This window comes from Notamacropus eugenii, chromosome 7 (genome assembly GCF_028372415.1).
Source record: "Notamacropus eugenii isolate mMacEug1 chromosome 7, mMacEug1.pri_v2, whole genome shotgun sequence".
In the NCBI taxonomy this organism is placed as follows: Eukaryota; Metazoa; Chordata; class Mammalia; order Diprotodontia; family Macropodidae; genus Notamacropus; species Notamacropus eugenii.
In genome coordinates, this window is record NC_092878.1 from 169,096,276 (window position 1) to 169,123,832 (window position 27,557).

At 43.9% G+C, this 27,557-nt stretch overlaps 1 protein-coding gene across 2 annotated transcripts in view; it reads right to left on the minus strand.

The window, feature by feature from the left end:
• MICU3 (mitochondrial calcium uptake family member 3) overlaps positions 1 to 27,557 on the minus strand; it is a 78,800-nt gene that overhangs the window by 46,586 nt on the left and 4,657 nt on the right. For both annotated transcript variants that reach the window (XR_011970820.1, XM_072625659.1), the window contains exon 2: positions 8,925 to 9,078. Coding sequence is in view for 1 of the 2 variants with exons in the window: in XM_072625659.1 (XP_072481760.1) it covers positions 8,925 to 9,078 (154 nt within the window). In the remaining variant the exon portion in view is untranslated. The remainder of the gene's footprint in view (positions 1 to 8,924; positions 9,079 to 27,557) is intronic.

The window sequence follows — 27,557 nt, forward strand, 5'->3', positions numbered from 1 at the left end:
GAAGTTTTAATTATGCACAAGATAGGTCACAAAGAAGAGGTGAAAATAAATCAGAAACTTCCTGAAGAAATCAACATCTGCTGTCTGCCAAATGATGACAGAGACGATGGTAAAACATTAGAACAACGGGTTAGATAAAACTATATATTGTGATTCCTCACAAATAGCAAAAAACAAAACAAAACAAACTACCGAAAAGAAAAAGAAAAGCCTGTAAGGCTTTGTGCGAGAAGTCGGATGATCCCAAGATCTTCAGATGAAACCAACAGATGTCCCCTTTCATAGTCTTCCTTCCTCCCCTCTTTCCTTCCTTTCCTCTATTCCTCCCTCATCATGATACTTTCATTGACCATGGAAGCCTTGTTAGCATTGACTTTTTCTCTATTGTTCTGATTTGCTGCAATCCCTTGTCTCTTCCTTTAGCAAAAATTAGATGGATGTCCTTTCCTTAGGACTAAGAAATCCAAGACTTGATCCCTTTGCCAATAACAAAGTTATCTGAAAGCCTAGTAGTGAAGCTAACACCTCTGGCACCCCTTCACAGATGACTTCACAAAAGTCAAGGGGTCTCTCACTGTTGATGGTGACCTTGAGTAGACCACATTAACTCCACAGAACTCCACACAGACCCTGCCATTACCAAGCCCAACAACATCTTGCCAGATTCTAAATCATCTTTAACACTGTCTTAATCCCTTTGATGAGTGGATCTGGGTGACATACAATACAGGCATCATAGTGCACCAGATTGGGGGGGGGGTCTTCTGTGCCCACAAAGATCCTTCTCAAGCTGCGCAATATAGACTTCACATCCTCAGATGTGATTCAAGGAACAGCAAAGGGAGTCTTGGCATCATGGATGCGATGGAAGTGTTGGCTTGTCTTCTTGATGCTGAGGAACTCTCCAGAGTCAGCAAGGTAGTCTTTGCCATTCATCTGAGCACATCTTCTTTACCTCATCTTGTCATTGGTTGCTGTCCTTCGTTCTGAAAGAGGACCAAAATGACACCACTATGCTGAAGTCAAGGTATGGTGTGTCCAACTGTGGTTGATCAGACCAATATGAGCATGGAAGGCTCTAACAGGTCAGGCACAAATAGTTTACCTGAACATCTGGGGTGGAGATGGCTGTAAATTTCCATATCACATGATTTTTTGAGCTACTACAATTCTGCTTTGCTCATACAGCACAGCACCTTCTTTCATGAGGACAATTAGCTGATGGGTAGTCCTTTGCCAGTGTCTCCCATATCATGTAGTCAATTCCAAAGTTGTTCAGAGACACCTTGAAAGTGTCCTAGTATCACTTCTGACATCCACGTGAGAGCTCATTTTGCGTGAGTTCTCCATAAAATAGTCTTTTAGGCAAGCGTATGTTTGGCACATTTTGTGTATTTTTTTATGTTTTGACTATGGGGGAATTCCTGGTTAATGTGGTAAGCAGGCCAGGATTGGGTGAAGCAGATGATTTTGGAGGCACCTTTCGGAACCCCTTCCTCATACCTGGGGGTGAGGACTACAGTCCTTAAAAGGCTGCTCAGATACCTGAGGGCTACTAAATCCCACTGCTGTTTCAGTTCAGTGAGAAGATGACCTTATGGCCTGCTTTGGGACTACAGCTTCCAATGTATCTGCAGCTGCTGTTTCATCACTTGCCTCTTTGAGGTAGGTAAAAATGGTTAAAATGGCATGCGTGATAGCTTTTGATTTGCACATGAGTTGGATTGAAGTGAGGCAGAGTTGGGTGAATTTGTTGGCCTCACTCACTCTTCCAGAGTCACTGGAGTCCAGTGGCAAGATAAAGTCAAGATGAGTGGTGATGGCTCGAGTTGCAGTAGTGTCTTCAACATCTAACCAAGCTCTAAGCACTCCAAAGCACCTGTTTCAACTGCCACTGGAACAAATGTTCTCATCTGCTGATTCCACTGGAGAAATCTCCATGTCCTTGGAGTAGTCACCCTTGTAACTCCCTGAAGGATCTAAAATTCCTTGGTTACTCTCAAGCTGGGTTAGCCTGTCTGCCGAAAAAGTTTGCCAGGGTTTGGCTGCAGAGCATGCTACAGTTTCTTGGAGCCACAGGTGAGAGCTGGCTGAATCATGTAGACACCCAAAGTGGAAAGCAGCCCTCACACCAGGCTACAAGTCTTCCCTGAACACATCTAAAGCCCTCATCTCTTGTCAGGGAATATTTGAATTGCCTTTTAAGGAAGAAGTCTGGTATTGGCAATGCTCCCACAAGTCATGGTGGATAGAGGTAGGAGTGGGTTAGGTTTTGTGGCTGGTTTCAGAGCAAAGATTCCTCGTGTTGTACTGAGACTGCAGTTCTTGGGTTAGGCTCCATGTTCCCCATGCTTCTTTCAACCATGTGCCATGACTGAGCAACAGAGCTGGACATGACTTAAAAAACAACTGAACTTCCTGAACAAGGTTGTCCAGAACTGGCTCTTTTGGCACCTAAAGCCCTTTTCATGATAATATGTAGTCATCATCAACTCATATCTAGCCAAAATTGCTTTATCTTATATTACAGAAGAAAGGGTAATTTTCAATTACACTACAATGACCATAAATATTAAGTATTCTATATTGTTGTTCAGTCATTTTCAGTTGTGTCTGACTCTTCATGGCCCCATCTGGGGTTTTCTCAGCAAAGTTATTGGAGTGGTTTGCCGTTTCCATTTCTAGATCATTTTACATATGAGAAAACTGAGGCAAACAGAGCTGAGTGACTTTCTCCGGGCCACACAGTTCGTAAGAGTCTGAGGTCAGATTTTAACTCAGGCAGTTGAATCTTCCTGACCTCAGGCCTGGCACTCTATCCACCACGCCACCTAGATGCCCAAGTATTCTATACATACATGGCTATGTCTGTATATTACATACACTTTATGTTCATTTACATATTACACATATTTCACAATTTAAAGGATATACATTTTTTGCTGCTTAGCTGTTCATTCTAGACGTGAAAGAAACACACACAATCTACATTTATGTATAAGGACAAAAAGAAGGGATATTTCTGTAGTGCTGTAAATGTCTATATGTCAGAAAGGCCAGGTATTTGTAGATTTTCGTGTTAAAAGGAAGGACAGCTTCTTTTTTTGACATTGCTACCCAGCCCCAAACTTCTACCTTGTTCTCGGTGGCTTGGAGAACCTCTGCAAGCACACTCAACTGATGAAAAGAATACGTTTATGAATGACTTTTCTAACCACCTGGCCCACTTAATGAAAACACTTTCCCCTAAATAAGCAAGAGGCAATCTTAATAGTACTTTACAACTTCACTGCTTCTGTCATAATGCAATATGGATTTTGTCAGGGAAACTGAAAATGAAATGATTAAGACGACAGCGTTTCTATTAGGCTCTGATGCGGTGCTCAAGTAGCTTTTTATCCAATACGGAAGTGAGTCCCCTCTTGAGTGATGTCGGCTTAACAAGCTCTGTTATGATTCACAGAAGACATTTTTTCTGCCAAACAGGTCACCATGCTGAATAGGATGAATTTTTTCTGTTAAGAATAAAGAGCCATTATGAATGCTCTTCAGAGCATTCCCTCACTACTTTGGGAATACCGATGTGCCTTTCTTATGATGATTTCAGGAGCAGAATGATGAGCTTTCTCTCTTTCCCATCCAGTTTCATATAAGCCTTAAAATGATGATGCAATAACAAGCTTTTGCTGGTTAGAGAGAAATTCACTTTGTGTTTAATAAAGGTAGAAAAAGGAAAGTTCTTTAAAGCAGTGGAAAAGTATAAATGGGCAATATTCCTATACCTCCAGTTTCAAAATTCAGTGCCTGTGGTCCCATTAGAGCTGGATATATTTCCATCTCATCAAGCTGTATTTTTCAGTGACTTTCATCATAAAAATGATCCCTAAATTTAGAGAAAATTCAGTGACCATTTAAAACCCATATATTTGAAAGAAAATTGTATGTGTAAAGTAAACAATCCAGAAAACTCAAGATAAAAGCATTCTATAGTCAGCTTGAAATACCACCCTCCTCTCCCTTTCCCGCTCCTGTCTTCCTCGCAGACTTTTACATGTTCCTTTTATACTGGCTTATGTTTTCAGATTGATCTTAATTATTCATTGAACAGCAAGGGAAAGGGTTGCTCAAGGGGGAAGCCTGTTCTACTCCTGAAGAGAGAGATCAGAAGCTGGGAATTCTGTAACTGTCTGGAAGTTTTTGTTTGGATCACCCACTTTTCTCCTTTCAGTACCTTCTTAGGAGGTGGAGTTCTACTCTTAGATAATTCTCCTTGAGGAACTCTGTTCTTTAGGACGTTGTACCCTCCCTCCCAGCCTCGCTTGACCCTTTTCCAAGTCCTGCTTGTTGCTTCCAGGTCTGGTCTCTGGGTAAAGCAGAACAATCTAATGCCTCTCCCATCTGACAGTCGGTCAAACACCTGAAGACAGCTGTTATACCCTCATTAAATTTTCCCGGCTCCACCTACACTCCCCCATTTCCTCCAGTTAACCCCAAGCAGCATGAGCTCATGGGCCCCCGCGTATCTCGGCTGCCTTCCCTTGGTGTGCCCAGTTTGCTAATACTGCAAGTGGGGTCACAGAAGTGGAAGACAGCAGAGCGTTCATCCATGATGAGTGAAGAAGGCAGGACAGGCACCTCCCAAACCAGAACATTAGGCACTGATTAGCAGAGCTGAAGATCTGACTGGGAACAAACTATTCCCTCCCGATATACATGAGCTTTACTGACATCCCCCACTGTTCTTCAAAGACTGCCATTTGGCCATGCTTTCTCATACTGCACTTGTGAGGTTGCTGTATTGAACCCTGTTTGAAACTTGGCATTTATGCCTAACAAATCAATCTGATGACATGGAGCTCAGTATCCCAGCCTAGCCAAACCTTTTGACTCACAACAATGGTGCCCAATGTGTTAGCTGTTTGGTGCTGTTCTGTACCACCAAGGGCAGACCATTTACACCTGTCTCTGAGTGACTGTTGGAAATCAGGCTCAAGTGCACAGATCGAGGGGCACTCCACAAGAGACTTTCAGGGGAACATGGAATTTTTAATAACTATTCTGTGGGTCCAACTACCCAACCACTTCCAAATCCATTTACATATAATGATTATCTAGCTTACAGTGTTCTGACAGGTACACAGAAAGAGCATCACTATCAAATGATGTGCTCCATTTAGGTAGATAGACTGTCAGAAAGGGAAAGGCTTGTAGGTCTTATTGGCCTTGGTCTGCAGGAAGCGGGGCTATCTATTGGGTTCTGCTTCCTCTTCTGGACCATCGGGGCCATTCGTAAAATAAGATAGTCTAGACTTCTGCCAGGAACTGAAGCCAAGTTCTATGACTGGCAGCTTAAGGGTTCTGATCTCAGTCCCCCTTTTCACTTCTAAAAAACATTTGAGCATTTACCCTTTTCCCACCTTAGAAAATCTCTCCTCTTCTCCATTAAGTGCTTCATCAGCTCGGCAATCACACCTTTCAGATAGCTCTCTCTAAGCCCTGGAATGCAGTTCTGTGCATGGTGACTTGGACTCATCAGAGGCAGTTGGATGCCCTTCCATTACCTTCCTCCTTATCTTGGGTACCAATTACCCACAATTCACCTCTGCTCTATTCTTCCCAGACCAGAGATCATTGTCCCTGGCAAAGAAGATACAAATAAAACATGAACCCCTGTTCCGGCTGTCGTACTTCTGTCTGCCCTGGGCAGTGGTCTGAATCCTTCTTTGCATCTCCTCTTTCCTCAGTATACACAGTCTTTAAAAGAACCCTTTGGGGCATCTTTGGCTTTTATACTGGCCTTGATACTTGCCCCTTTTCTCACGAGGCCCTGCTGTGCTTCTGGTTCATCCTCCATTGTTTGTCCTTGCTTCCACCTTCTGTGCCCGTCTTTTACAATCTAAGCGAGTCAATAAGCTTCCTGTGCATTGATTGGTCTTCTCAGACAAATCCTTCCCCTCCTCCTCAGAAGTGTTTTGCTCTGTGTCTTCAGAAGTGAATTCTTGAGGCCTTTCTGTCTTGGGTGACTTCCTATAGAGGTTTCTCGTCTGTGGGATCCTACACTTTCACTGATCCCCTTGAATTCGGTTCTCCCCAAGTTGAGCCCAGACGTCAGACCACACTTGGCTTTCCTTCCCTCTTCTTAAAACATTTAAAAACATTTGTATTGAAAGTTTCGAGTTCTACATTCTATCCCTCACTCCCTCCTCACCCAAGACGGTAAGCAGTCAGATATAGATGATACATATGCAATTATGTAAAGCACTTCCATATTCGTTATTTTGTACAAGAAGACTCGAATACAAGGAAAAAATGAAAGAGAGAAATGAAAACTAGTGTGCTTTGGGCTGGATTCAATCAAGATCAGTTCTGTCTCTGGAGACCGCACGTGAGCTCAATCGTTAGTCCTTTGGGATCGTCTTGGATCACTGTGATGCTGAGAAAGGTTGCAGTTCTTCTTCAGGCAGCATTGTTGTCGCAGCGTACGGCATTCTCCTGGTTCCATCACCTCACTCTGCATCAGTTCATGCAAGTCTTTCCAGGCTTTTCTAAGACCACCCTGCTTGTCATTCTTATAGCACAACAACATTCCTTGACAATAATATACCACAGCTCGCTCAGCTATTTTTCAAACGATGGCACCGACGTCCAGCTCTGAGCCACCACAAAGAGCTGCTGTAAACACTTTTGTACGCATTTTTGCCGCAGCCATGTGACCCTGGGCAAGTCACTAACCTCTGCCTGCCTCAGCTTTTCATTCGTAAGATGGGGATGGCAATAGCATCCACCTTCCAGGTTGTGAGGACCAAACGACATAATAATTGTACAGACTCTCAGGCAGCACCTGGCATCTCGTAGGCGTTTAATAAATGCTTATGTCTCTTCTTCTTCCCTAGTGTCTGTGAAGAGGCTGACTGCAGCCCCCAAGAGCTCTCAGGACAGAATTCCCAGTCCACTGTACTAGCTCTGATGCCCTTGGCATGCAGGGAGCTGGAAGCAGCCATGTGGCGGGAGGGGCAATGGGCAGAAAGAGAAGCCACTCTCTTGGTCCTTTGCTGTCTTTTCTTTTCCCATGAGGATTACAGTGTGGGGTTTTCTTTTCATTTTTCTTTCTTAATTGTTGATTTTCTGTGTCACTTGTATTTCCGACTTTTCCTCAGGTGGTGGGGGAGGACGCTGGACTTGATCAGCCCTTTTTCCTCTGCTTTTTTTACATAACATTTTTTTAAAAAAAATCTTTTGTTAGGAATGATGCATATTGAGAGTATCTTTGATGAAAATATGAGAAAGAAACAGGTCAATTTTTGTAAGGAGTTCTGTATTGTAGATTACAAATTTACAATCCAACAACTGGCCAAAAAGTGCAGGGAACACAAAATCCTACTCATGTTCATTGTTTGTTAATTAAAAAAAAAAGTCCCCTTGAGTCAGCAGACTAATCATAGCTTTAAGAGCTGCCCTCTACAAGGAGACTCTTGTGTCCATGGACAGATGCCACAAGATTCTTCCACACAGCAGTAATTCCTTGTGGCTTGGACACGAGGTGAGGCAAGGTGTGGAACAGGGAGGGAGCCTGTGCTCCCCAAAGTCACTCACTATAATCAGGAAAGATGCCTTCCTTGTGCAGGGACAAGATGAGCATCATTTCTCATCTTTGGTGAGGCCTTCCTGATGTTCTTGTTTATAGATCATATTGAACTAAGCGGGGGGGGGGAAGGAGTGGGGGGGTGCTGCTGCCATGGACAGAATGCTAAACTTGAAGATACAGGACCTGCGTTCCAATCCTAGCTCAGATGCTATCTGGATGACCACGTGAAAATCCCAGAACCTCTCTGGGCCTGAGTTTATTCATCTGTAAAATCAGGGGGCTTACTGGATGGGCTTGGAGGTCCTTTCCTGTTCTAGCTCTGTGACTGTATGGTCCTTGGGCCCAGAACATCATAGAACCTCTGCAATGAAATCCATGATTCTTATTCAAGAGAGATTAGCCTAGCGATATGGGAGGGGGCCGAAGGGATGAGCACCAGAAGGCCAAGGCCAGCAATGCTCTCTGACTGGGGGAAGAATCTGAGCACAGACTCTTGGAAAAACACTGCAGATAGACAGTGAGGAGGGCCCAGCCAGAGTCTGCTGGGTGGCAGCTGGAAACCTGCCTGATGCTTTTCATGTTTCTAGATGCCTCTTTCTGGTGCAGAAGTTCTCCTGGCTCTGTCCTCTGGGTGCTAAGCTTAGAACACCACTGTCCTCAAGGAGTTAGAATTATGGGTGACAAAGAGGGCCATGGGGAGTCACATGGTGAGATCCATTAAGTTCCAGATCATTTCCAATAAAAACCTCTGCCCCAGACACAAGCTGGGTGCTTCCTTTGGATAACTCCCAAGGGACCCCCTGGTATGTATCAAGCCCAAGAGATGCCAGCCTTCAGTGTGCAGGGGGCAGCTCCTTTGTGTAGTCATGGAGAGGATGATCTGCTATCGTAACCACTGATAGGAGACCTAAGACCTGATGAAGGAGGGAGGGAAGTGGTTGGTCTCCTTAAGAAATATGGAAAATACCTATAATGGACATTTGCAGACCACTTTAAGGCTGGTAAAATGCTTTCTGTATAAGACCCCAGTGAGGCAAGTAATGAAATAGGTATCATTCTTATTTAATAAGAGAGGAAGGTGAGAGCAGGGAGGTAGACTATAAGGAGAAGACCCCATTGCACTTGCTATAGGGAAAGGTTAGAGTCCTGTGTGACTGTGGCCAGGGAATCTCCCTCTCCTAGCCTCAGGTACCTCAGCTGGAAGTGGCCCAGCCATGTCTCCAGTCCTAGTTGCTGGACTGCTGGCCACTAGAGCATGGGGTTCCCTGGCCTGGCAACGTAAACTGCAAAGAAGAAAAGCGAACCAAGTAGATAAACTGATTTTTAAAATTGCACTTACGTTTGGGCTCATCACTTGTAACAGCCAGAATGAAGTCATGTGGAGTCATGAATAATTGTCCTTCACATTCTAAAGAAGCAAACAAACGAAACCGTCTCTCCCGTGAAGTGGCAAAGAGGTCCAAGTCTTCCAAATCTGCTTTACCAGCAGCTACCTGCAAAAGGGAGAAACAGGGAAATGGTTGTTTACTGAGAGCTCTTTCCCTGAAAAGATCATCGCCTGAGACTGAATTAAGCAGGGAATGGAAAGTGGGAAGAACAAAACAAGAGAGCTGGTGTGGAGATGTAAGATGGCAGGCGCACCTGTGGTCACACAGGCAATGACTGGAAGAGATAATGTGGAGACAAAGTGGTAATTCAGTTATTTAGGGAAGGTCCTCTGGTTAACACAGGTAATTGGAGATTTCATTAGGAGTTAGTTTGGGACAGAATTTGTAGATGGTTCTCTTTTTGCAGTAAGATTAAAGCCAAAGCTTGCTTTCCTCAGTTTGATGAGCACCCATGTCAAAATTTTTCTACCACCAGTTTACTGTTACTTCCTTCAATTAACTATAGGAAACTTTTAAATCATTTCCATAAACAGAAAGCTAGATTAAGAGACTCTATAACCTCTGTCCCAATTATAGAGAAATTAATTTATTATTTCTCCGAAACATAGACAACTGGGGTATGCTGGAAAAAAAACAGAAAAGAGAATGAGGAGACCTGAGTCAAAACCCTTTATTTGCTCATCTCTAAAAAGGATAACAATGCCAAGATCAGGAGGACATTGTGAAATTCAAAGGACATAAAATTTATGAAGGATCTCTGAAAACTACAAACCTCTACCTCTAAAGCTACCTTGTTATGACAGCCAGAAGAAAAAAAAACATTCGTCTGGAAAAGTGAAATTATAATAACTCGAATTCATTCTCGACTGAAGGGAAACTGCAAAAGGAGTCACTTCTTTCTTCATACACACGTTTTGTCTGCAGACAGTACACACACTGCCATGATTCCATTAGCCCTGACCCTTCCCTGCCTTGGTGGCCAAGCCTCTGGGGACTGACCTCTCTCATTGAGCTGAGCTCATGATCTTCCCAATTGCACTAGAGCTTGCCCACCCTGGAATAGTTTTTCAGAACCCAGGGTCATCTCAGTGCCAAAACAAGGGATCAGAGTAGGGTTCCAATGGCGTTAATTACAGCACTTTTCTTATGGACCAGGCATAGTAAGTCACAGTACAGTATCCAAGTGATTGGAAAGTATTCAGCGCACTCGAAAAACAATGATAAAAACTTCCAGAACGTCTTTACTAAAAAGAGAAAGAGAAGAACCTGTCCTCCCTCCCAAAGCGGTGAGGGCTAGAGAGATGCTCCCTTTTCTGGCATCCCTTCTGGGACCCTTAGAACTGAATGAGGATAGTGGGAAGCAGGAGCTAAAGAGAGGGTGGCCAGAGATGATGAGGTCTGAGCCCTTTGTCCGGGTTTCTCTCTGCCACTAAAGGAATTTGCCTACCAGCCCTGCATCTCCAGCTTTCTTCTGGGCAGAGAACAGAGATGAAGAGAAAGACAGAAAGATGAAGAGACAGACGGAGATGCAGATGCTCAGGCAGAATCTGTCCTGGCTGCCATACAGAAGCTGCCTGTGTCCACACTTGTGTGCCCCTGATTTGTAACCCTTTAAATTCCTTTGGAATCTTACCGTTCCCCAATAACATTTTGGTGGCTGTCAATCGTGTGGTTCATAGGAGCAGTGGGGGGAGTTGGGAGGGAGGGCACAGAGACACTTACTCCTCTTGGTCAGAGCTGAAGTGGGAGGCTGAAGGGAGTCAGGCAGTGTTTGCCCTTCCTACTCCTGATCAGATGGGGCTGAGATGAGCCTTGAGGAGGCTTCGGGAAACTCCTGGGAGAAAGTTTAGCCGTAAAAGCCGTCATTGGGCTAGTTACAAGATGAGGGCTGGAGGGCTGGAATTTAGGGTGCCTGTAATTCTAGCTGAGCTCACATTTAGCCCTGCAGCAGCTGAGGGCCTGTGCCATTGCTAACGCCATGGCTGGCCCACTAGCTTTGGGCTGCTGCTGGCCCAAACTGGTGTTAGAGGATCCCAGCACCAAACAGAGGCCCCAGCTGACCTCGGAGCCTCCCTGAGGTGACCCACATTACTGAGATGACGCCCAGGACCACACTGTTCCCAACACAGCTTATGTACCAGAGGGCCTGGTACACAGGCAGCACTTAATTAATAAAGGGCTGTCTGAGTGACTGCTGTTATCACCAAGGGGAGCTCTCAACGCTTCACCTGACATGCTTACAGGTTCTTCCATGTTATATGTGTAGGCACTGGACATAGACAGGATAGGGGAAGGATTCTTTAATCTCAAGCAGGTAAACAGGCAAAATGGGTACTGCCAAAGGTTCTGACTTACTTTGTGTTCATTTCCACAAAATCTGTGCCCTAATCATTTGTCAGTCAGTTAATGAGCATTTATTAAACACCTACTGTGTGACAGGCACTGTTTTAAGGGCAACAGAGTCTGTTGAAGAGGTAGAAGACACAATCCTTGCCTCCAGAAGTGTAGAAACCAGTTTAGGCAATCACCTGAGCATACAGGAAGCAAACGACAACAATTCAAGGTGATACATGTGGCTGATGTTCAGAGGGACAGCAAAGTGACCTGCAGGCTTTCTAGAGGAATTGAATTCAGGTGGGTCTTGAGTCTGTCACAGGAAGGTTGGGGAGAAAGCATTGGGGAGCAGTAGGGGAAAGGGGGGAGATGGCATGAAGCAGCTTGAATGGCTAGGTGGTATGCATACTAAGAGGGTGCAGATGTCTGATGAGATACAGAAGCAGGGCAGAGAAAGCCAGCTGGCTCCCCTCTTGGAAATCACACGGTTCTTGTCATGACACCAGATTTCTTACTGGAACAAAGTCTTTTTATCCTCTGACTAGTGTTGATCTGGTAATGATGTTTGGCAGTAGTCATGGACCACTAAGGTGGCCAAAGAGAAGCCTAGAAGCACATGATGGCCATGCATAGGGCAAGCCCCTGCTACAAAGGAGGTCTCCCAACTGGCACCAGCTAGAGGCATGGCAGGCCCTGAAGCAGAAGGATGAAAGGATGTCCATAGTGCTTTAGGGAAATGGATTTCTCATCACTGCTCAGGAAAAAACAAATGGGAAAGGCTGCCACTGTTGCTGCAATTCAGCCATGCATTCATTCTTTCTCCTCATTCTTTCATTTATTCCTTGGGTGTAGGGTGTGCTCAGGGGGGATCAACCCCTTTGGTATCCATGTGTCCCCCAACTCTCATTTGTAGCTCCAGGAAGCTGTAGTACACACAGTGACCATACCCCCATAAGTCATCTTGTCAGGCATGCTAAGCCAAGTTGAAGGTAACAGAGGGGTCTCAAACCCACTGGTGACTTAGGGAGTGTCTACCCCAAGGAGGGGAAGACTTCCCCAGAAGAAAGGCAGGATGAGAACAACTTGTTCCAACATTCACGAAGGCAGCTGACATAGGCACTGTGGAGCCAATGACTTTGCATAACTCTGCTTCACTTTACCCTAATTTATGAGCAAATTAAAAGCCATCACTTGTACCACTTTACCATTTTTACCTAGCAGGTCCAGGGCTGGGTGAAGCAGATGATTTTTTAGATACCTTTTTTAGCCCCTTCCTCACCAGGAGGTGAGCAGTGCAGTCCTTAAAAAGCTGCTCAGACACCCAGGAGGCTGCCGTATCTCACTGCTGAGTGAGTCCAGTGAGAAGATGACCCTATGGCCCGAGCCGCCTGCATGTAGGGTTGTGACTACAGCTCCCAGTGTATCTATACCTGCTGCTTCATCACTTGCCTGTTACCACAGAACTTTGAGGTAGGTAAAAATGGTAAAATGGCCAGGGTGATATCTTTTGATTCATATGTAAATTGGATTGAAGTGAGGCAGAGTTGGGCCAAGTTGTTGTCTCCACTCTCTTGGAGCCCAAAGACAAAAGTCAGGATGACTAGTGATGGTCTAGGATGCAAGGGGTGACCTTGGAACCTTTAGTGTCTTACTAAACTGAGTGCTCCACAGACCCTGTTTCAGTCACCTTCATGGCCGTTGGAACGAACTCTTCTCACCCACCCATTCCATTGGGGGATGTCTTCACAGGCTTGGGGTAGACACTCCCCCCACTCACCCACAGATGACCTCATTGTGCTCAGCATTCTCTCAGCCAATCAGAAGTCAGACCTCTCTCCATATATGCAACAGTAGCACAGGGCTTTCCCTCCACCACCTCATCTGAGCTGTTCTGGGTGTTATAGTCATAAACTAGAGAGTATATAAGAAAGGGTATCCAAGCAGTGAAATACTTTAGTCATTTTTCAGTCATGTCTGACTCTTCTTGACCACATATCTCCTGGCAGAAATAGTGGAGTGGTTTGCCATTTCCTTCTCCAGCTCATTTTACAGATGAGGAAACGGAGGCAAATGGGGTTAAGTGGCTTGCCCAGAAGTGTCTGAGGCCAGATTTGAACTCAGGAAGATGAGCCTTCTGACTCCAGGCCTGGGACTCTATCCATCAAGCTCCTCCTTACACAGGTAGGTCTTTCCTTTCCATCATTGTCAGCCTTAAGCCTAAGCCCTTATCTTCAATCCAACTCAAAGCCAAGTCTGTTATACTCCAAGGTAATTGCTAAATCTGACCTTGTAAATGTTTCAGTGTACAAGAAGTTGAACCCATGAATTCAATCAAGGATACTAGATCTACCAGAAAATTAAAGGTAAGGAAGGAGGAAGTCTCAAGCCAGGAGAAGGCCACAGTGTCACAAGAAATGGTAGACCTCACTTTTGAACTTTGCTGAGTTTCTCTAAATTTAAATCTTTTGAAGTTTCAACATCACTCTTATGAATGTTTAGGGAAAAACCCCAAGCCAGCTAACAAATAAAGGGGAGGTGGAAGACATCCAAACTTCAGCATACTAATCCTCTTGGATGTCTTTCTTGCCTGCAAATTACAATGATCTTGTATCATGTTAACACTCTGTGCCTTTTATAAACTAAGCATCCCCATTTCCCTCGGGCAAAGTGTCACGAATCACCGATTAGAGGTATTATCCTTATATTACAAATGTCAAACTAATACTGGTACACCTGTATTCACTAGCTGACCTACTTTGCATAATACGATTTTTCAAATAAAGTTGGTTGAACTCAAAGCCCTCACATTTTCTTACCCAAATCCAACATGTTTCAAAAGTTAATTTCATGTACATTCCTTCCTCTTGCCCAAACTCCATCACTTTTTAAAAAATGATTTCTCAAGTAAAATATATTGCCTGATCAAATGATACAACCTGGGTTGTTACACAATATAAATTCACAAGCTACAATTATGTAAAAATGGTGAAAAAAATAAAATTAAAAAACTGTAAACTATAAAGTGCTCAAACAAATGCAGCATCTACTTACGGTTCAGTACTTTTAGAAGGATCTCTGAAACTGACACGCAGTTACTCCCTCAGCTGAGACAGAGCCCAGCGCTACTTAGCAGATGGTATCTGGGAGTTACTGTGGTTGGAAATCCCAATAATGAAAACTGATAGTCATTTGTTTCAAGGATCATCCCACAGGCTCATGGTGGTTGTCCTGGGCTTGACTCTCGCCTCCATACAGACGATTCCAAATCCACAGAGATCCAGGATCTGTCGTTCTCTCCTGAACTTCATGCCTGGCTCACCAACATTTCCGATCTTCAGCTCAACATGTCCAAAATGGAACTCCTTGTCTTTCCCCCTCAACCCTTCTCCTTCTCCAAACTTCTCCATTTCTTTAAGAAAACTGATCATGAGAGTAAAAAGTACTCTTGTAAAGGCTTTGCTTCTTTGTGAAGACTTTGCTTCTTACTACTGCACATTAACAGGATGATTGCCCTGCCAAATAATTGCTTCTTCCTGTTTCCCCACAAATCATCACAGAACCACAGAACCTGAGAGCTGGAAGGGACCCCAGGGTCTCCTAGGCCAGCCTACATCTGACAAATGGTCATCACCCAGTTTCTGCTTTAAGACAAAGGTCCATGTAGGTCTGGCTGCCACATCCCTCCTGTACTCATCCTGGATCCATGAAAGCTCCCAGGTTTTCAGACAAACTGCTAAGTATGCCTGCTCTACCCTGTACTTGGGAAACTGAATTTTTGACCTTCCCAAAGACTGAGATGTATGCCTATTAACTTCCATCTTATTAGGTTTCCTCCAATGTGTTAGTTAGTCTGTTGATCTCTATAATCCAGAGCCTTCTATCCAGCTAGTTTTCTGCCATACAGGGTTGTGCTAGAGCAGGATCAAACAGGCTCTTGAGAGCCAACTATTTAATTTTAATTATGAGCATTGATATCTGGGAATTTAGTAAACGCTACAAATCAGGACTAGATTTATCATTTTGTTGATTGTCTAGACTTAAGAAAGTGACAGAGAAAAGGTTCATAACAGATTAAACTCAAATGTTGAAGGGCAGTGTTCCATTTACATTTTTTTTCAGAGGGCTGATTGTCAATAATTTGCCAGCATGCCAATGATGACCTCTATGCCTTTACCCAAGTAACTGATAAAAATATTAAACAGCACAGGGTTGATAGAGCACAGATATGTGAGGCATTCCCTTGGAGACCCCCACTGAACCATCCCATCAGTCCTAAATCTATGGAACCATAGTCCAATTGAGGCCACCACTTCCATATTCTTCACAAGAAGGGCAGAAATATTTAATGAAACTTGTCTCTCCAGCCTTCCCCTCCTTTACTCGAAAAGAGAGCTGCAACCAGCTCCAATGAATGGCCTGTTCTAGGTGCTTCTCTTTCTAGATCCTCATGAACTATCTCCTCAAAGCCCAGAAGCCTAAAGCAAGCTCACTGTGGACTCTCTTCTTTCCCCTGTTTTGAAAACTGGGACAAGTTCTGCCCTTCTCCACTCCCATGGCCCCTCTCCTATTTTCCATGATCTTGCAAATATCACTAATGGTGGCTCTGCATCACAGCGGCAGGTAAGGCGCCAAAGGGCAACAAGCTAAGCTAAGCTAAGCTGAGCACTCTCTTGTTGCCTCCCCTTTATGTTGTCCATTTTGCTTCTGCAGTCCAAAGGCCCCTCGCTTTGGCAGAAAAAAACAGAGGCAAACTAAGGATTAGTTAGCTCTGCCTTCTCTCTGGGGTCAGTTATTGACATCTCATCTAAAAAATAATATAACACTTTGAGGTTTGTGAAGCGTTTTGAATCTCACAACAACTCTGGTGTCCAAGGCTGAATTCGAAGCCAGGTCTTCCTGACTCCAAGCCTGGTGCTTTATCACCTGCACAGCCCGGGTGCATACTGCGGAGAGATCCCGATCCTTCTCGGATTGCTCCCCCATCCCCCTTCCCCCCAAATAGCTCAGACCACAAGAAAAGCCTTTCTGTCATTCTTTGCTTCCCTGGCTGACGTCAGCTCCTTCCAGCCTTTGTAGAACCCCTGATGTATTTTTACTGGACTGTGCTGTACTCAGATTCATTCATCTCTTCCCTAGCCTTGCTTCCATCTTCTACAGATTTCTTTTCAAAATCTCAGTGGGTGAGTTCCCTGAGCACTTACACTTTTCTCTCCAAATTCCATTTTTCACACCAAATAGAATTGTTTCTCTTTGTATCTTTGGAATTTCATTCTTGAGTGTGGGTGGACCTCTTCTGTAGAATTTTATTCTATGAAATCCAACTCTCTTTTTCTTCTGAGCTTTCTCCATGATCACAGCTAGCATTTCTAGAATGCTTTCAGGTTTATAAAGCACTTTACAGACTGTCTTATTTGATCTTCACAACAACTCTGGGAGGTAGATGTCATTCTTATTCTCAGCTGACAGATGAGAAAACTGAGGCCAAGAGAGGTTAAGTCACTTACACAGGGTCACACTACTAGTGAGCGCTGGTGGCAAGAGTTTAAGCTCTGGCTTTCCCCACCCTTACCCACTGCACCACCCAGCTGCCCACATCTCAGACTGTTTCCTTGGATTTCCTCTCCTCTGTCACAAACTTTGGAAGAGAGGTCATTTCCTCCTTATGGTTCCCTTCATTTTATCCCAGCAATCAATGCTTCCAGTTTAGAGAGAATCAAATGCAAAATTCTCCCTTGAATGATTCCTCTGCCTTCCGAAGGATGAAATCTTTTTTTTTTTTTTAAAGCAAGGCAAAAAGGTATTAGTTGCTTTGTTTTTTGACATATCTGGATAACTGAAGCTCTCCTATCATTACTATCATACCATGCCAGGCTTGTGGTCTGCTCCCTAAATTCCTTATCCAACTTCTCTTTCTGTCCAGATGATCTGTAGTGTACTCCAATGACAATTTAAAAATCTCCGTTGACCTTTACCCAAATGCTCTCCACCAGGAGTCTCCATTTGGCTCATGGATTCCCACCTATAAATAGATCATTTTTGTGCCTCAGTTTACCTTTATTTTCTCACTGATCAAGATGAGAGGCAGTTTTCTCAAACAAGATTAACCTTTACAGAGACTAACCCTGAGGCAACTGAAATGTTATAAAATGCTGTGGATCATGTTATAAATATCTGTTCCTTTCAGTGTTGTGAGACTAGGTGCATTTTCACAGAGAGCAGGGCTGTAGAAACTGAAATGTTCTCAGAGAGAGTGTCTCCTGCCACAAATATCTTTGTCCTCCGAGTGTTAGACGGTTGTGCTGACTTTTTTTACATCTCCCTCTCTGGAGGCGAGAGGTCCATGGGTGCTATACACTGCGCACATTTTCTGAATGCATTAATCAGTTGTGTTGATTTATTTTTCCCCTCCCTCACACACCCCTACTCACCCACTCCAAGGATACTTTGGGACCAATCAGGTTAGGGGATGGAGGTGAAAGGGAAGGGGGGTGGGAAGGAGAAAGGCAAAGGAAGGGGGTGAGTGGCAGGAACTCATTCCTCCTCTTCCTCCAGTATGAATATATCTTCTTAATATACAACATCCCCATCCCTACTCTTTTACCTTGGCAGTTCCTTTCGAATAAGGTACATCCATCTAGAGCCATAGCAGGCAGGAGAAGACACAAGGAAGTCATGGGCACACAGTGGGGGTCTTTGAGCTGAGCAGAAATGCCAACAGTGGCCCCTCTTGTTCACTCCATCGAGTGAGGCAGAATGCAAAGTCTGACTGTGGAGAGATGAGGAGATTCTGCCTTCTGAATGGGGAGACTCTCGTGCTGGGAACGGGACCAGCTGAGGAACAAGATTCACCTCTCCCTCTGACGCTCACTCTACAACAAGTGCTCACAGAACAGAACAACAGGCTCTGGTGCTTTTAGAGTGCTTCCTCTGTTTCTCCTCGCCCCAGGGCAGACAGCTCAGTTCCTCCAAGTTAAATCTGATTTCCATTTTAGAGGTGAGTGACCCGAGGCTCAAGGAGCCTATACCTTGCCCATGGTCACACTGCCAGTGACTCAGAATTAGAGACAGGTTAGAAACCTCACCCCTTAGGGGGCCTCACAGTCTGTCAATATAGCAATAAAACAGAAAGGAGTGACGCGCAACACAGAAATGCTTTAAATATGTATGAGAACAGATGCTTTAAACACATTTTAACTGATGTAACCTTAGCAGTCATGAGTTACAAAAACGCTTGACATGAAGTGGTCATTGAAAACCAACGCGCATTTGTCTCTTAAGCGCTCTGCGTCAGCAGGCTCTGAAGAAAATCCCTGCTGATGGTTCCTTCTCTCCAGCAAGTCTGTATCTTTTCTTACGTTCCAAGCACTTTCAGACATTCTGAGTCTCCCACTTTTCGTAAAAAGCAGTTGACAGAGTGACTTCCTTTGGCAGCTGCCCTATTCCCCAGGACTGACTGATAGACTTTAATTGTTAGCGGCAGAATACCAGATCAGAAGCTGGAGGAGGTGAGTCTGTGTCATCGCCTGAGGTGACCTTGGGTCAGGTCCTCGGTTTCTCCAGGACACCCATCCCGAATTTAGGAAGCTCAGCATTGTGCAGGAAGAGCGTGGCCCCTGTGCCATAACAGAAGAGCTGCAGCTCCCCCTCTGCAAGGCTTCACGACTTAGGAATCATAATACAATTCAATTCAAAAGCACTTAGTAAGTGCCTTCCACTGTTGCCAGCCACAATGGTTTGTTGACAAGCAGTCAACAAGCATTGATTAAGTGCCCAGGACATGGGCTAAGTTCTGGGGGTTTTCAGTCCAATGGGGGAGCCAGCATGCTAGGCACTAGGGACAAACAAGATAAGACAGGGACAAGGGAAGATGATCAATAGAAGGAAGGGGCTAAGATGAAGGAAGCCAAGGTAAGGCTTCCTCATAAGGGTTTCCCTTAGCTGACGTTCAAGCGAGACCACTGAAGCACCATGGTCCATGAGGTCTGCCTCTGATCTACCTTGGTCCTGGGCTTTGGGGCAATGTCATCTCATACTGAGCAACTGCACAGCTCCAGAGGCTGAAATGCTCAGTACCTGTGGGACCTGAGCAAGTTACTGGCCATCTTTGGTCCAGGTTCCTCGTCTGTGTACTGCAGGGGTTTGGATTAGGAGGCTCTCAAGTCCCTTTCAATGCTTGATCTACAGTTCCATCACGGAGTTTCCAGTATGATGGAGTCATGTTCCTGGCCCCCACCACTGTGCCAGGTTCCGAGGACACAAGGGCAACCATGAAGTCTCTGACCTCAGAGAGTCCCTTCTATTGGAGCGCCACCTATGAAGTAATGTCCACCTCCCTGTGTGAATATTTCTGATTCACATTGTTACACCATCTGTATAAGGCCAGCTGGGGCCACGAGGGTGAGGACTCCTAATCTCCCTGATGTCTATCAGTCATGGTGCATCTCCACTATCTCCTGCTTTCTACTCGCTGTGACCTTTGGCCTAAGGTTTATGTACATCTTTGCAGTCCTTTTCCTCAAAGAAAGAATGTTATAGGACCTTGGCCTGAAAGGGCCAGGGTCTCCCATTGCATCCTGGGACATCTCCAGCCAAACTGATGAATATCAGGCCCCTGGACCCAGATGGCTCAGGAGAAAAAAGTGAGGTTGGTGACCTTGCACAGCCCTCCCTCACTCAAATCAAAGGCAACTTCAAGTCATGTCATCATCTTGATGTCATGGTCCTCTTTGGGAACAAAGGACAAACACCACCTGTGAGTGAGTAGCAGCTTTTCTCTTCCTCCTCCTCCTCCTCCTCTGTTCCACCCCCCAAAGCTGCCTTTCTTCCTTTGGGTTTACTGGTTACATTTCTTGCTCAAAGATCAAGCCTCAAACCCAATTTCACTCTGGAGCTCAAAGACTGGACAACAAGTCCCCACCCACCTAGCACAGCGTGGATTTAAATACTAAATAGTAGTTGTTTCTCTTTTACCCAGGAATTTTGAGGGTCTTCCCCTCCCAGTTTGATTTTTTTTTTTTTTATTAAAGGGGCCATCCCTTGAGCAACTACTTAAAGAAGCCTACTCATTGAATGGGTGATCTCACTCAAAGAGAGAATGCCTGAAAGGGCTAGGGTCTCCCACTGCATCCTGGGCCATCTCCAGCTGACCTGATGAATATCAGGTCAATGGACCCAGATGGCTCAGGAGAAGAAAGTGAGGCTGGTGACCTTGCACAGCCCTCCCTCACTCAGATCAAAGTCAACTGCAAGTCATGTCATCAATTTGATGTCATGGTTCTCTTCCAGAATGAAGGACAAACACAGCCAACAACCTTTTCCTCCAGAAATGAGGCCTGATCCTTAGCGGCAAGTTTCATCTGAGTCACTAGTGGGATGTGGCAGACAAAACCCAAACCACTGATGGTGTCCTAGGCTTGGTGTCAATGACACCCATGATGACTGGCTGTGTGCAGCTCTATCATTGTACCCCCTCCACTGTCTTCATTTTAGGAAAGATAGTGATTACCTTTGTAATGTGCATAAGAGGACAACAAGGTTGGTGAGAGACTTTGATGCTGTACCACCCAAGGCCCAGTGGGAACTCGAAATACCCTGGCAATGGGGCAGAGCTATCACAGCTGCTTGGAAGCATTGGGAAATCTGCCTCAAAGAACAGGGGTTAGACTTCCTGAGAAGCTCCAAAGGGCAGAATGAGGAAGGGATAAAACTTGCAAAGAGGTAGAGGGTTGCAATCTGCATTAACAGAGGAAACATTTGTGCCAATGAGATCACAGTTCCTCCTAAGCAGTTCAGGAAGGAAAACCTTCCTACCATTGACCTACAGCACACTTAGGCTGTCTCAGGAGGTTGTCTCCCTTACTGAGGCTGCATGACAGCTTGTTGGCCATGTTTTAGCAGGGATCCTTATTTATGAATGGACTGGAAAAGTTGGCCTCTGAGATGCTATGATTCTGTGGAAGAGCTTTGGATTGGGTCTAAGAATCAGGTCAAAGGAATTCTTCCTAGTTCTCATGACATGCAATCCTCTCCTGGCCCAGGTCACTCTCTGACACCATTTCCTTCACCGTAAGTTGACTTCCCATATTTTTCTTATTTTCTAAACCTTCACATGACAGAAAGGATGAAAACACCAGCTATGATACCAGGGTCTACAGTTTCATAATCCCTAGAAAAGCTTCCTTGGTTCCCTCTGGTGGAATGAGAAGTGGGAAGTGGAGAGCCATCGTCAGGTCTGATGAATCTTGGGAAGGTCTCCATCATGTTTCAGGTACCTGCTCCAAGAAGGAAGCATGATGCTTGAGTGCTCCTGGTCATTCAGCACCATGACATCTGTCTCACCACCCTGGGACCAGACTCGGGCATTCTGTCTTTTGCCAACGCTCACTGAGCTCTATCACCATTTTATGGAGCCAAGGCAGCTGCTCCTTCCTCAGAGGGCTCAGCTCCACCTTTGCCAGGAAGCACCTCAAACTTCTTCCATAGCTTCGAATGTTTAGCAGCCTTTGTCATTTTACGACAAGCTTTTAAGTAAAGGCTGCAAACAAAATAGGCTAACTAGAATTTCATTTCCTTTTGTTGCCTTTTTCCATCATTTTTTTGAAAGACAAAGGAGTAATGCAATTCTCAAAAGCCAAGTAGAATGAATACATAGATACACGGATACGTGGATGGATTTCCAGCAAGCCCGGAAGGACCACCAAATAGATCAGAAAAAACTCAAGAGCTTGGTTACTTCAAAAGACTCGATCTCATGAGTGTGCCTCCTCCCTCCATGAACACATCAGTGTCTCCACCTATTACATGGTCTCTATGACCAAAGAAATTCATCAGCTAGGCTGGTCCTTTGATGAGGGGGACACCTATCACCAGGCTTTTATTGGAGGTCTTTTCTGCTGGATAAAGTCCAAGGGAACTTGATCTCAGGAACCCTCCTGAGAACTCATGGTCATTCTTGTCCACACCTTCATGAGGTATCAGAACAGGGCTCTCCTAGAGGGAGCTTAGTATACTTGACATTGACTTTTCCCACAGAATATAGAGCATTAAAGTGTAAAGATATATTGTATAATTTACACAATAATAACTAATACACAATAATACGACAGAGTTTTTGAAAAAGCTTAAGTAGAAAGGGAGAGAAAATATGTCTGGAAATACTGTGTAGTATATGAATCATCTTTAATTGGTCTGGTTTTTCATTTTATAGAGCAAACATTCTAAGTGTAATTTTTATAAGTTAGTTTGTATATATTTTGCTTTCTTACAAGTTAGTTTATATTTCAGGAAATAAAATGACTTAATTCTTTATTGGTGTACAACAATTACAGGAAACTTCTGAGAACCAATGTTCTCAAATTTAAACCAGCTCAACACGTTTAAACACAAAGAACAAAGTTGGTATTGTATTGTATGTTTCATGTGCCTCCTATGTAAGCTACATATTACATCATAGGGTAAGAAAAGTGCTGAGGTTGGATTTCTAGTAAAGTCCAATATGATACCTTTATCATTTAAAACAATCCTTCCCCCCCATTTCTCACCATTAAAAGTAAAAACCCTTTCAAAGCTTTAATCACAAGATTATTCTTGCCATCTAAGTGTTTGCTTTAGATGATTACTAATTTGTATGAAACCAGTGTTAGGGCAGCTGGGTAGTTCAATGAATAGAGCACCAGGCCTGGAGTCAGGAAGACCTGAGTTTAAATCTGGCTTCAGACACTTACCAGCTGTGTGACCCTGGGCAAATCACCTCATCCTGTTTGCCTCAGTTTCCTTGTCTATCAAATGAACTGGAGAAGGAAATAGTAAACCACTTCAATATCTTTGCCAAGAAAAACCAAAATGGCGTCAAAAGAGTTGGATATGACTGAAAAATGACTGAACAAAAATTAAACTGGGTTAATAACATGTATAAGCAAGTATAGATTAATGTAGGGCTTAATAGTGTTTCTACATAGGACAGGGAATATAATTCTGAAAAAATTATCAGAAATTTATTAAGTGCCTACTATAGGTCAGGCAGTCACTATGCCAGATATTGGGGACAGAGACAAAAATGAAACAGTCATTGCTCTCAAGAAGCTGAATTCTATTAAGAAGATGACATAGACCTATATAAATATATACAAGAAACTGGTGTGTTTGAGAAGAGGAGAGGGGGAGGGAAGGAGAGAGGGAAAGAGAGAGAGAGAGAGAGAGAGAGAGAGAGAGAGAGAGAGAGAGAGAGAGAGAGAGACAGAGAGAGAGAGAGACACAGAGACACAGAGAGACAGAGACAGACAGAGACAGAGACAGAGAGACAGAGACAAAGACAGAGACACAGTGTGAAAGAGAGGGACAGAGACAAAGAAACAGAAAGGGAGAGACAGAGAACTTGCTCTGGACAGAAACATAGGGTTCTGGGGATAGCGAAATATGGATTAATCAGTAAAAGAGATTGAGAATCCTCTCCTTGCATTTCTAGGGTAGAGATTCCAACTGTTCTATAGCCATCTAAAGTCAGAACCAAATGTCCCATGACTAAGGTAATGTTAAAGGCAAGGTTGCTCAAGAATGGTTCTCTATAGTAAAATTAGAAATGATGGTAAGACATTTTATCACTTATCTATATGCCTGATCCCAGATTTTCTAAGTGAAAAATGAAAATTTTAATTAAATTTAAAATTTAAATGAAAAATATTTCATCTTTACATGAGAGGAAGATTGAATCCATTTCCACGGAGCTCTTACTGTGGTATCTGTCACATATGGACTGACTTTAGTGATAGGGGCTGGACCTGTGACTTCACAGGGAACCCCTAGAGGAGGTGTGCACCCTGTGCCGATACAAAGGGTGGCTTCACTACAACGCTCTATAGCAAACAAGCTGTCTGGAGTATTGACGGGCGAAGTGATTTGCCTAGGGTTGCGTAGCTAACAGGCTCTTGAGGTTAAGCAGAGCCTGAACCCAGGTCTCCTTGGCTCCAAGACTAGTTTTTTATCTACTCTAACATGCTGCATCTGTAACATCCTTTACTTAAAATCAGCATAGATAAAATAAGTCAATAAGGAGGGTACAGGAACCTACACCTATACTGACAACCCAAACATTCAATTCAGGCTCCAATTTGATGGTCTCTTAATAACTTTCAGGGTTCTGATGTAGATCAGCTTGCTAACCAACAGTCCTTCATTGTGCTGACATCATCAAACCTACCTGAAAAGAAATGAGACTTTCTTATTTTAGATCCAGATGAAAGTCCAAGTCCCTCGACAAATGAAAAAAGAACAAAGGGATCTCTACCAAAGATCGCAAGAGGGTTTTATCTCAATTTAGGAGTTCAGGATTCAGAGTCACTTGGAAGAAAGAACAGCTTTCCAATCTCATCCAAGTAATTTTCTCTTGCTATTTTATGAGGAAAAATCCTCCCCTCCAATTGCATCACAAGTCCTTATTAATGAAGCTAAGTTTGAAAAGTACAGAGAAAATCCCCAAGTTTCACTTCTCATTTGTATGAAAACCTCAAAAAGAATGAAAAGTCCAGGTAAGCAAAGTGTGTATCTAGATGATGCTATATACAATTGCAATTTTCATCAATGTCATAAAAAATACGTTAGTTACTTCACTGTTTTGAGGGACTGAAAAACATGTATTAATCACTTAAAAAGCACTGGGGGGGCAGAAGGAGGGAGGAAGAAAGATAGATAGGGGGGGAGAGAGAGAGAGAGAGAGAGAGAGAGAGAGAGAGAGAGAGAGAGAGAGAGAGAGAGTTCTTCCCAACTTTACTCCCTAGTTTTGGAAATTCTCCACCTCCTTCCCATCAGCAAGACTGAGGTCCCTCCTATCTACAGTCCTTACGCTCCAGCTTTTTCCACTTCCTTCCTAGTCATCTAACCCCACCCATTCTCCTTTAGGTGTTCTCTTTTTTTTAAACTTGTATCCCCGGCTTAGTGGGGTGCCTGGCATGTAGTAAGTACCTAATAAACACTTGCTCATGTGCTGTTTATTCTATCTATCCATTCACCATCTATCTATCTATCTATCTATCTATCTATCTATCTATCTATCTATCTATCTAGTCCCTCAAGATCACATTTCAGCTACAAGTTCATAGAAAGTCCAGGAATTCCTTAGGGTAAGGCAGTAAAGCAGACAGCAATGCACCTTCTTTAGTGTCACTTCACATGCTGAGCTATTTGATGATTCCAAGAACTTTGGAGGTGAGACTATCTCTTGTAGGTCTTCAGAAGTTTCGGCTACTGAGGAGGTAGGGTGGAGAGAGGTGGGGTGGAGAGGGGCAGAAGCAGGTGCCAGGTTGAGTCTCCATTATGGTTGATGGCAAGGGGAGAGGCTGGTGAGTAGGGGATTGGGGGAACTACCGTTCTGGTCGTTGGCTCCACTGGGAGTCAAAAGGAGGTGGTTTTGATCTAGCTAGGCTAGCTTTCCTGCCACAGAGGCAGAAGATGGTTAGCTGCTGGTGGTGACAGGGATGGCAGGCTCCTTCTTCACAAAGGTTGGACTCCTGAATGTCATTGGCAGTGGGGTGGAAGCAGGGCTGGCAGTCTGGGGGCGGGGCTCATCTTTAACCTCTAGCTTCTCTTCTTCTCTACTGCCTTCATCCTCATCTTTGAGAAACCACTAGACACTACCATCATATCAAGCTATAATCCTTTATCTTTCTACTCTTTCTTGGGCAAATTCCTAGAAAAAGTTGTCTACACTTGTCACTTCATTTCCTTACACTCCCTCCTCAGTCCTTCTTAATCTAGCTTCTGACCTCTATGCTCAATTAAATTTGACCTCTACCCAATGAAAAAGGCTCTCCAGAGTTACTGAGGAGCTGTTAATTGTCAAGCCCAATGACCCCTTCTCAGTACTTTTCCTCTTTGGTTTGTTTTCCTCGTGTGACGCTGCTGAGCCCTCTTCTGGGTACACCTTCCTCCCGGAATGGCTCTTCTTTATTCTCGTCTGCCAGGTTTACAAGTTCAGCACGGCCCTAGATTCATGTTCCCTCATCCTGGATATGTAGTTCCCAAACCTTTTCTCCCTCTACTCCCACAGACCATGCCAGCTGCCGCCCTCATCACCTCTCCCCTAGAATATTGTCTCAGTCCTCTCATTCACCTTCCTGTTTCAAGTTTCTTCCAGCCTCTGGTCTACCTTCCCCAGAGCTGTTAAAGTGGTTTTCCTTAAGTGCGGATCTGACCCATCACCTCACTACTTAATAGGCTATCGCATCTCTTTAATGGTTTCCAGACAAAATACAAATTCCAGTTGCGATCTGGTCCCACCTAATCTTTCTGGCCTCCCTGTACAGTGCTCCCCCTTTCTCTTTATCATTCCCCTGTCAGTTTTTTTTTGTTTCTAACACAGAGCAGTTCATCTGTCATCTCTAGCCCTTGGCACTCTGTCCACCAGACCTGGAATGAACTCGCTCTTCACCCCAATTTGTAGAATTCCTTCCTTTCCTCAAAACACAGCCACCATCTACATGAAACTTTTCTCTAGTTCCCCATGTGCTGGAGTCCTTGCTGCCTAGCATTTATTCTCTTTCTATTTCTTCTGTATATACAATATGTATGTGCACAATTATTTACATGTACATATACATGATTACACACATATAGCTTTGTTGTCTCCACCATGAAACTTCATTTCATGTTTTGTATTTCTATCCCCAGGGCCTAGCAAAATACTTGGCACATTGGAGGCACTTAATCAAATGACAACATATAAAAAGCACTTTGCAAGTTTTAACACCTAACAATTTTTATATAAATCTTAATTTATATAAAATAAAAATGGTTAAATATGAGATTAAACACAGTAAACAATTCTTTGGATTTTAAAGCTAAAAACATTTTGAAGAATGACAAAGCATCATTCAAAGTTTATCTGTCACGAAAAATAACAACTTTCTAAGGCAAGGTTTTTACTAAGCACTTCAATAAAACCTTTTCCCAGTAGACTAAAGTTCAGGGTCACTATTTACTGACAAAAATTTTGGCAAAACTTGCTTGGCTAAAATAAATACTATGTCATGTGACTGGGTGCAATAAAGACTGGAATTTTGAACTTGAGTGACATTTCCTTAAGTACAGCACTAAAAATAGCTAACTTGGGATGAACACAATCTCAATTGAAATTCTCAGAAATGCAAAAATTTCTCATATGTGATGTTTCATTCACATTAGCAAGGACTCCAAGGGTCAGTGTTGGGGGAAAATTAGGTTAGATCTAAAACAAATTGGACACTAAATGAGATTTTTTA